This window comes from Branchiostoma floridae, chromosome 14 (assembly GCF_000003815.2).
Source record: "Branchiostoma floridae strain S238N-H82 chromosome 14, Bfl_VNyyK, whole genome shotgun sequence".
Lineage (NCBI taxonomy): Eukaryota > Metazoa > Chordata > Leptocardii > Amphioxiformes > Branchiostomatidae > Branchiostoma > Branchiostoma floridae.
The window spans coordinates 21,413,642-21,424,608 of record NC_049992.1 but is presented as its reverse complement, the minus strand read 5'-3'; the positions used below and the strand labels follow the sequence as shown (position 1 = coordinate 21,424,608).

The 10,967-nt window shown below is 43.0% G+C and overlaps 1 protein-coding gene across 4 annotated transcripts; it reads right to left on the bottom strand.

Moving 5' to 3' along the window:
• Positions 1-383: 383 nt before the first annotated feature.
• On the bottom strand, positions 384-10,702 carry LOC118430744 (troponin C-like). Of its 4 annotated transcripts, none has more exons than XM_035841757.1 (6): positions 10,430-10,702; positions 8,452-8,491; positions 6,171-6,314; positions 1,506-1,657; positions 841-937; positions 384-738 (listed from the first exon to the last, which is right to left on the bottom strand). In XM_035841757.1, exons 1-6 carry the CDS (start codon positions 10,430-10,432, stop codon positions 698-700), a joined length of 477 nt encoding a protein of 158 aa, XP_035697650.1. In that variant the 5' UTR covers positions 10,433-10,702; the 3' UTR covers positions 384-697. The 4 variants fall into 4 exon arrangements, with proteins under 4 accessions (XP_035697650.1, XP_035697651.1, XP_035697649.1 ...); XM_035841758.1 differs by having other exon boundaries at positions 841-940; positions 8,452-8,511; positions 10,430-10,691; XM_035841756.1 differs by having other exon boundaries at positions 841-940; positions 10,430-10,687.
• Between the last annotated feature and the right edge of the window lie 265 nt (positions 10,703-10,967).

Below are 10,967 nucleotides of genomic sequence, written 5' to 3'. Positions count from 1 at the left end.
ATAACATTGAGTTAACGCAGGTCCGCTGCAATCTACCTGTCAAGTATGGTTTGAACCAACTACAACCCAGTTCGGCTTTGACTTTTATCCAAAAGAATGTCGTGGTTTAGAGTGTCAAAAGCTCTGGACAGGTCACAGAAAATCACACCTGTGATAGTAGGGGGCTAGTCCAAATTACTTCAGTAGACTAGTCTACAGTATGTCCAACTGCCCATACTCTTACTCTTTCCCCAAAACGCTATAGCTAGTGCTAAGCAGAGAAAACAGTAGGTATCTTTGGTCTGACTAGCTAGGAGATTACAGTAGAACCCTGGACATACAGAATGCAGTCTTCCCTTGATGTGCGACATATAATTGACGAACTACATAAAGTTTGACAACAATTCCATCCGAGCTCTTTATTAAACACATGTATGCTTATCAAACTGAAGTGATGAGATAGCCAGTGCCTCATTAGCATATAGAGATCTTTATTCACTACACGGCATGGCAGGGCTCCTGTATACACCTTACTGAGTCGTCACATTTGAACACGATCAAAGCTGCTTTATATTGTGATCCGTAGCGAATGTATGGTCGTGAAGGCAAGTCTTTAAGTTGAGTCTGTTAGTCAGCAAAAATGTTCAGCTGTAGGATTCCCAACATTCCCAAAGGTTCTGCTTCCCGCCACTCACTCACACACGCATGCCTGTTCTCGTCACCAGGAGATGTTAAAAGCCATCAGAATGTCCTTGAATTCTGGAAAGTAAACATTTCTATCAGCAAAACATATATAGGAAAAACGGAAAGAGACTGTCTTGTTAACGCATGTATTGGGATAGAAGAACAATAATTTCCCACCATCAAAGTCGAGCCTGCCGTCCCTGTTGACGTCACCATCATCCATGAGTTCCTGCATCTCCTGTTCTGTCAGAGGTTCATCACAGGACACCAGGTACTCCTCATCATGGGGCAGAAAGAGTTTTAGAACGCTGTTATCCAGTAACTAGGAATCAAATCCAGCTGACTTCGCTTCACCAAATCTATTGCATATAATTTTCATACGAACTCTCTACTCTTACTGCATGCTGACCGCATTCGGCCTTGATTTTCACAGAATCACTTACGACTGTCGCTACGTCCTAGCTGTATGCAGTTGGCTATGATGAAGTTTCAGAAGGAAACACTGTAATTTGTAGCTTTATTTTAGTCATGAGAAAACAGCTGTCATTGTTCCAAAAAAAACTCTCACATAAAAGCTAGGTAGCCCAGGTGATATCATCCAAAGTATCCACTGGCTCATTTTCCCCTTGTGGTCAGCAAACGAAAAGATTGAGTCAATGGTTTCTACGGAGGATGCCACCCAGGCTGCGTCACAGGTCACAAAGTTCCTTTGGGTATGACTTTAGGTGAGAAATACATGCGACTCTCTGTAAATTTTAAAATCGGGGGACCTTCTGACAATCAGCAAATACGACTAAAGCCCGCCGACTGTGTGACAGGGATAGACTGTCAGAACTAGTCACCTTCCATTCCGACATGCTGATGAAACCATCGTTGTTGTTGTCTATGATGTGGAAAGCTGCTCGGACCTCCTCTTCGTTCAACTCTTTCTTCTCCACCGCCATGTACAGAACCATCATCTCCAGGAACTCCTCAAAGTCAATAGTGCCGCTGCCTAAACATACACCGCGATCCATTACACACACCGAGATTTAATGTAATGTCTTCACATGAAAGGCATTTCATCCCAGCACGACATGACATAACATGACATACAAGGGCATAGGAGCAAAAACAAACAATTTTTTACCCAATATGGCCAAATATCCCCATATATTCTCACTCACTCTCACTCATCCTCGCCGCATATAACTCATTTTTGAAGTGACATATGCAAAACCTGTTGATGAAATACCGTGGGCATATGTATAATGCACTTCGGTACCGAATTTCAGGTCATTAGGTTCTAATACCAGGGCGCAGGGGCCCAAAATATATATTTTTGGTCTACAGATGACCAAAACCCCTTAATATTATATAAATATTTCTAAGGCCTAACGGGGGCCGCCCTAAGATGAGCCCTGCCCTAAGATGCCCGGATCTTTTGCTGATCTTATATATTATGCGTAAGTACGCCGTTGTGTGGCCACGCAGGTGGCAGACGAGTGAACGCCCCAAAGATTTGTTACTCTAACAAATGATTCGTACCGTCTATAAAAATGAAACTTCACAGAGTGATGTCGAATATGTTTCCCAGTACGTACACAGAGTTTTTTTGTGATTTTGGCGTTGTCTTTTTCGTAATGATTTTGTTAGTCGGCCCGCCGCATTCAGTGCAGTTCTCCCATTTCCCATGAAAACACGACCTGGATTGTGAATGATTCAGCCCTGTTCGCGGGAGACAAGAAGCAGACAGAATCACAATTCTACTGTCAAAAAAAGCCAATATATCATAAAATCAGAATTTTTATCTATATTTGTCTAAATTGGTCACCAGCTTCCAAGGAGAGCAAATTCCAAAAGCGTGTTAAGTTAGGGCGCACTGTCTAACGCAGCTCAAAATCGGAAGTTATATTCACGAAAACGTCCTCGGTGTTTGCCAGTTGTAACGCGGAGGGTGAAGGGTTCATGAACAGTACTAGTATGGATGCCTTCCTTATTCAAGTATGGTCTCTAGATGAATGTGTTAAAAGATTCATTGATCAAAACTTGACCACTCTTTGGCAACTAGTGATGGAGCGCCGTGAGTTCGAGCACGAAAAAAAGCGGTCATCTTAGGGCGGCCCTGTGCTCATTATATATGCAAATTAGCCCCTGGTTTGCATCAATAGACCTTTTTATGGACGGCATCTCCGAAGTTATCTACATATCAAAAATCACGATGATCCGTCAACCCCTTCCCGAGTTATTCCCTTCCAAGAGGATGGTGCAATTGCGCACGCGCGAACGAATTGTTGTGGAATTTCGGGAATTTTTGCCAATCGGATATATTCTTAACAGTAAGCCTAATATTTTTCTCTTTTAGAGTTACATATGGCATATGTTAAGTATCCTAATATGAAATGCAGTGTATTTATAAACTGTTCTCATTAATTATGCAAATTAGCCCATGATTTACATGATTAACATTAATTATGTAAGGCATCTCTGAAGCTATCTACATTCCAAATATCATGAAAATCCGTCAACTCATTCCTGAGTTATTCCCCTCTATTCCTGACATTCCTATTCCCCTCAATTCCTGACATACCTGTAGAAAAATTCCTGACATGCCTGCGGAATTTTGTGTGAATTCTTGTCAAACGGACGCACACTATACTATCAGGCTAGTCCCCTGAGGCGTTGCCCAAAAGTTGAATGCATTCGAAGATTTGACAGGAGGAGGAGGAGGAGAAGAAGACACATGACAAAAGACAATATATTTCAATCCATGTATTGAAATTGAGCATGAGACACACTATGAGGAAAACTGTGAGCCCGATGATTTTGATACTGCGTTGGGTGCCGTTACATCAGGCTGCGTGGGTTTCAGGAAGAGATAAATTCATGTCAATGCGAGAGAAGTATTAGGGGTGTTCATAAGTTCGTCAATTTTTCAAGCCGCATGAGTTACGTTTTGGCATTTTGGCTAATTTCTTCCATTCGCGGCTGTATGAACGAAGACGAACGTCACTTCGTTATGGATTGTTCTCGATATGATGATAAACGCACAGAGCTGTTCACATTACTTCCCACTTGCTCTAAAGACTTTGCTACTCTCTGCTCGAGAGATAAATTCAAGTACATTCTGGGAGACGATAATCCACATTGTGTACAAGTAGGCAAATATATCCACGATTGTTTATACCGTAGAACCAATAGTGTAAATGACATGCTAGACCCTTTATGTTGATGTATCCATACCTATAGATATCCATATATATGTGTTTGGTTGTACTGTAAGTAGTTGTTATACATGTAGACCTTACGAAAGTCGCTGTACTTTTGTCGTGTCAATAAAGATTGTTGTATCATCTGGTTCTATGTATACACACAAAAAGTACCATTATCAGCAAATTAAGTCAAACCTCTGTTACACAAGATGACACGTGTGTTACACAAATTGACCCTGTGCTTCAGCAGGTTCCCCTGCATCTTCCCTTTCCTGAAAGCTCTGTTGGGACCAGCCACATTCATGGTGTCATGCAAGTTGTGACCGTCTCTCCATGCCCCCAGTACAAATTCGTCGGTTTCGGGCTGGATCTGCCATCTTGAGATGATCTGTTTTGTCTGGACTCAGATGCACCTTCGTATCTATTCCAAATCTGGAGTGTGCGTCGATCACGCTATCAGTACGCGTAGTATGCGCAACCCGATCGCAGAGCGTACGGTACTAAATCGTTATCTATGTGGACATTCCTTATATGGTCGTTCATGGTGCGTTGCGTCTGCGCTGTAAGTACGCTATGTACTCGCAATACCGCGATATCCGCGTATTACTGCGTATAAAGTGCAAACATATAGCGTCTTCATACCGCTCTCGACCAACGTCGGTGTGTTACACTGGTGTGTTACACTGGTTACGCCGAACGGCGGTTATACCGGCTATACCGTGTGGGACCGCGTAGTGCAGTGGGACCGTGTTCGCCCCGTGACCGAGCGGTTGCGGGTTCGAATCCGCCTGCCGTGTTACCGATCTTGTGCCCTTGGGAAAGGCACTTTACACGGCTTTCCTCACTATACTCAGGTGAAAATGAGTACCTAGCTTCGGCTCACGGTGATTTACATCATTCACCCGGACGGGAGACCTTGCGCATATGAAAGGGTATGTCACCCCGCAAGGGGCGGTATAACCCCGTCGTGTGTAAACATGTGCGATCACGTCGACCGATGATGTATGTTCGTCTGTATCTCTGTGGATCTGCCGCTACCAGCCCAAAGCTGCCTAGGCAGATCCGTGTAATGAGTTGTATCATTGGCAAATAAATAAATAAAATACCGGCTATACAGATACAGATACAACGTGGGACCACTGTATTGCGCATCCATAACGTTTTGGCCGCCAAACTGCGTACGAATGATAGTTTTGTGCATGTCCAAAACTATCGGGCGCACTGGGCGTATATTTTCGTTTGCCTGCGTACTTAAAACTTTCTCAAAACGATGCAGATGCGTTTCTCAAAACGATGCAGGTGCGTCTTGTGCGTGCGGCCGCGTATGGAAGAAATTACTTTTGATCAGCCAAAATGTCAAAATGGAACTCATGTGGCTTGAAAATATACGCAGGTGTGACCCCACCTGAAAATTGTGTTGCGCACTTCAAATACAAACCATACGCACCTCATGCGGAATGGATACGCTAAAGTAGTAATTCATACGCCAGATGGGCGTGGCGTATAATTCAATTTATTAGAATATCCAAATGTTGGGCGTAAGGCTGCGTATTAACAGAAGTTCATGCGAAATCTTTCGCACTTGAAAATATACGCAGATGTGAACCCACCTTTCTATTTAAATCCTGCATGAGTTCCGCACTGATTTCTTTCATACGCGGTCGTACCTCATACGCACCTCATACGCATCTGAATCATTTTGTGAAAGTTTCCTGTATGCAGGCATACGGAAATATAAGCCCAGTACGCCCGGTAGTTTTGGACATGCACAAAACTATCGTTCGTACGCAGTTAAGTGGCCCAAACGTTATGAATACGCAGTGCATGGGTCCAACGTCGGTCAAGTGCGGTATGAAGACGCTATATGCTTGCGCCTTATACACAGTGATACACTGGTATCGCGGCCATGAACGAACGTATAACGAATGCCGACATAGGTCACAAGTTAGTACCGTTCTTTCTGCGATCGGGTTGTGCATAGTACTTATTAGTAACGTATGGCAAACTCACTGAATGCGTACAGATAGCGTGATCCACGCACACTTTAGATTTGGTATAAAACGAAGGCGCATCTGTAAAAGTTACTGTCACTGCTTCAGAAATTAATAAGAAGAACCTGTTCACTGTGCGCTCATCAATGTTCTTCTTGCACACATTCCGAAAAATTCCAAATGTTGGGCGTTCGACTGCGTAATCACAGAATTTCATACGGAACTCATACGCACTTGAAAATATACGCACGTGTGATCCCATATTATGCATGGCTGTGCCAAAACTACGTATACGTGGTGAAATAATGTTGAATGTTCACCGTACCGTCCGCGTCCACCTCATGCACGATGTCGTTGAGTTCTGCCCGGGAGGGGGTCATACCCAGCCGGCTCATAATGGTGCCCAGCTCCCTGGTACTGATGTCACCGCCTCCGTCAGCGTCAAACATGTCAAACGCCATCTTGAACTCTAGAGGCAAGAACTTTGGTCGTCAAATGTCTTTATTTTTATGACAGATATAGAGATGTATGTATGGAACATAACTACCGAAGATGACATACTAGTGTATGCAATACAGCCTATATAGTAGAATGTACCAGCTGCAGCCTCTTTCTGGTGCCATGACCCCGGATGACCCCAATAAATTCAACATGGCCGCCATAACTGGAATTAACTCTTTTGTGCATATAGTCCACTTGTTTTTTATTGATGAAAGATCATTTATTCATTATACCAAGGAGGTTAAAAAAAGACGTTAAAAACACATTTTTAACCTCCTTGATTATACTATAAGCATAACCAGATCAAACACAGAACCACCAGAAAAACATAACCACCACCCTGGACTTAATTAACTCATGGAAGATGTGTCAAGAAACCTGTGATGTCCTCCGTTTCTGTCGGGATGGTTTCATCGCTGGAAGGATATTTTCATCATTGCTTGTGGAAAACAATGTGATGAGACTCTTTAAACAGCATAGTCAGCAAAGATCATGTGTTATAGATTCGTACCATCGAAAATGTTCAGAAGGAAGCTAAGTTGCTTGTGATAAAATGTCTGACAAACTCAAGATAACTTTCATCATACATATGACACCATGGTACGTTTTCTACAGGAACTTCCGAAGCTGCTATATACTGTACTTGCTGATGGGTTTTGATAACACGCAGAAGGACGCTTTGGACACATTTGTTTTCCCATGGAATATTTCTTTTGACCTCTCCTATAATAACGCTGTTCTTTATGACCATGTTGAATACCATCATTACATAATTGGCTCGTTCTCATTGAAATGCCTGAAAAGACTGCTGTCGCCTGACTTTACGACTTGATATTGAGCAAATTATAGACAGCATGACTGGTCCCTTTGTTTTTCCACAATCCCTGTAATGTTTTACAAAAGATGCACCACAACATTCATATTGGTTCATGGCTTTGAAGGTTATTATAGCCTCGGGTGGAATTTCAACCCCTGAAAATGGCTGTCGCCTGAGAAGATACGAAGAATTCAAATGATAGCCAAAAATGGAACAATTCAGTTCCTAAAATGATGGTTCGGCAGATGAAACCAGCTAACCAGGCCCTCTGTCCGGTCACGTCAGATCGCTACTATCACTGATCTTGGAGGCTGTTTGAGGAGGTTTATGCCTGTCGCCAAATTCTGTAACAAACGTTACCACCACGAGTAAGATGGTTGCCATGGTTATATTATCCACGTATAAGACTAGAAATGGCCGTTTTTGTGACGCTTTACAGTTTTTCTGGTTTTCTAAAGAAACAAAAAAGGGTCATTGACTGCCATTTGTATCCCACCTTGCTTACAAAATGTTGTACAGAAATGACTGTAACAAACGTTACCATTGTTTGATGCTTTCTAAGCATTCTGTCTGAACCGATGCAAAAATGTACTCTCCAAGCAGAGGTTAGGCTCCGGCTGTTTTTTTAACGTGTTTTTAGTCGTTTTTATCGGGCTTTCTATTTTGTCATTTTTTTTGCTGTGCCCGGCCTAACCTCTGCTTGGAGAGTAGCAAAAATGCTGCCCAGTCTTTAGATGTCCCTAGGGACGTCAACTTATGCCTAAATGATGTAACCAATACTGTTAATCCTTTTGAAGAAAAAGGGTTAAGTTTACTGTTGTAACAAACGTTACCGGTAACGTTTGTTACCTGCCCTGTAATGCATTACCAATGGGACCGAAAATAAGAGGTTGCCATTTTTGGGCTATGGTTAGAGGAGGAATTTTCCTAAACAACCAGGTAGTTTTCATTGAAAACAAAGCCAATTTATTTTTGGACCAAAAAATGCCATTTTTGACATTTCAATGAGAACGAGTAAATTACCCTTTCACTCTTTTATGTTTAAACCTACCGCCAGTCACACGAGCGCGGATATCAAGTCCATACGAGTTCCGTATTGACATTTTCTGGCTTAGGTAAAATGTGGGGAAGAAGTCATTTGTTTCCTACTTTGACCCACTGTTGTGTAGCCAGGTTATCGAAAATACGACTTATTCGGCCTCAAACTTCATACCTAACTTAAAAATGTCAATACGCAACTCACACGGACGTGTATACATACGCACAGAGTGTGTGAATGGGCCTTTACCTTGAATCTGATCATCTGTCAGGACGTCCCGTGCTTTCGGCTGTGGCCGTGGGGATGAGCCAGTAACCAGAGAGAAGAGAAATGTTAATATTAGTGAGTGTTGTGAAGGAGAAAGTTCAGGGGAAGTGGCCCAGTGTTGCTACATTGTACTTGTGCATCACATTAAAACTTATAACACAACTTGCACTTGTAACTGTTAAATCACATTGAGTATTGAAGGTATCACAAATGTTAAACATCCTGTTGTTGTTGTTGTCTCTCTGACGCTTCAATTCGTCGGCAGTTGGTCGCATGTGCTTTATATCCTTTTACCGGAAAATACTCGTAGTCTGATTTTGAAAGTGGTCAGACATTTCAGACGTTTGAAACCGTTTCCAGATAATATCCAGTTGCCTGGGTAACTACTTTTGGCGCATTCCTTGACTATGGTACCATTTCGACGTCTTATGGCGTAATTATGACCTCATTCATGTCATTCTAAGTAAAGGCACTCGTCGGTCTCGCAGGACCATGATTAGTCATTCTATTGACTTAAAAAATATTGACTTAAACTGTAGACAGGGGGTTACTTGTATCAGATGTTCCTGTAAACTTCTATGGTAAAAGAAAATTGTTTAAATAGAAATCAGTGGGCCTCAAAGCCCTCCACGCCTAAATCAGAATTGAATTCATGGTCAGGTTGTATGACAAAGTTCAGTACTGTCTGGCGACATGGGCAGTGTGCAGTCAACCTGAACCACTACTGCTGCATACCATCCTGCGGAAAGACAAGCTGGCAACATTACAGGCTGTTTTAGATTATGGTCGCTGATAAACCAATATTGGACATGGTAACATATCGTCTTACTTTAAGCTAAGGGCACAACCCGCCGTACGTGCAACTGCGTGGCATTTACGTGCAAAAAAGTGGGCAATCTTTTGGGATCCGGAAGTGGTAAGTACCGCCTTCGTAGGAAATCAAACGGAACCAAACTGATTTGGGAGCACGCAGAAACACACCGTAGAACTAACTCTGCGTGCATGTCGACCTTTCTCTGCTATCTGGCTGCGGATTCACCCGCAAACCCAACACATCGCACATAGGTTGTACGTTGTAATCACGTGAAACTCACCACGGTGCACTCACGCAACGAACACCTGACTCACTCAACCTGCTCACGGCCAGGCGTGACGTGCAGACCACATACCTTCACTGGTTTGCGCAACCGTGCGAGTGACGTACTCCCTCCCTGCTCTTGCCAGTCCTTCTCCACGTTTTCAGAAAAACTTGGCGGACGTGGCCTCCCAACAAAACGCACGGAGAAAAAGCACTTACGGCGCGGGTTGTGCCCCCTAGCTTTACGAAGCTGTATAAGGCAGACATGTACTATATTTAACTCGGGCAGTTTTATCTGCGCCTTCTATGCCTTTCCAGCTTTTCCAAACAGTCGATCCGACTGGCCCTTGTAGTTAGCAGTCCAGATATACTTGAGTACATGTACGTGGTATCAAGACAAAAAACTTGCGTAGTGATGACTACACGCATACATGATAGATCATGTCCTACTCAATCCACACGCCGGCGCGAATACTAGTATGCAGTCATCGGGTATTTTATAGTAGCTGATCTGGTATAAAAGTGTTGCATTTGAGATTTGAAAATTAGTAAGCTCAATGTTTCCATAAAGATGACGTCATTTAGCACATAGATTCGCTGTTGAGTAGCCCAGATAGCCTTACTGAACTGGTGAAGCTATTTGCTTATTGATAAATACCTTCCTGCAGTCGTGAAAACTGGCCGTTTCAATCAGGATATTAATTCACGATAGTTCAAATAAATGAAAGGAAATCAAGTTTTCCCGTTTAGTGCGAAAATCTGATTTCAACAGAATGAAATTAAGATCAAGACGAACTCGGAGTATACCTTGAAATGTAAAGTAATAGTTTAAAGGTAGCGAGTGCTAACGTTATGACATCAGAACTGAAAGGGCGGACCCACCATAGTCTCCGGATGTTGTCCCTGCACGCAGAAGGTTGGTCGGGCCCGGTCCGTGCCTCAGCCAGGCGGTCTCAAACTAACGTCTACATCGTCATCGATCAAGTTTAGACTCTTTATTCTACCTGCCTTAAATGGACCCGTCATGTAGGGATAGGAGAAGGTCACATTGAACTTCAATGGGGACAAATTACTATGATTGTTTTTTGGGCGTTCGCCATTCCCAATCCCAGCTATTTGTTCCAAAACTCCCTACGGTTCACCCATTGCAGTGTTCTGAAAATAACAAAAAAGCAAGGGATGCGAAACTGTGAAACTTCATCACATGAGTAGTTTCAAACCGTGAATTTGCTTACAGGAATCACATTTCCTGTCAAGACAGCGCGTTGCCGTTTACGTATGCTGATTAGTACATTTTCCATGGCAATATTTGGAAGTTGAATGTAAACAATGTTGCCCTGTCAGACAGGCGTTGGTGTTCAAGTTCGCAATGCTCCTTTCCTGGTTAGAAATGCCGGATGGTGTAGTGCCTTTGACGTGT

Coding starts and splice junctions, on each gene's coding strand:
- LOC118430744 (XM_035841756.1), bottom strand. Junction 6,315..8,451: donor GACAGATGATCAGATTCAAG/GTAAAGGCCCAT, acceptor TCTTGCCTCTAG/AGTTCAAGATGGCGTTTGAC. Junction 941..1,505: donor TCAGCATGTCGGAATGGAAG/GTGACTAGTTCT, acceptor CCCCATGATGAG/GAGTACCTGGTGTCCTGTGA.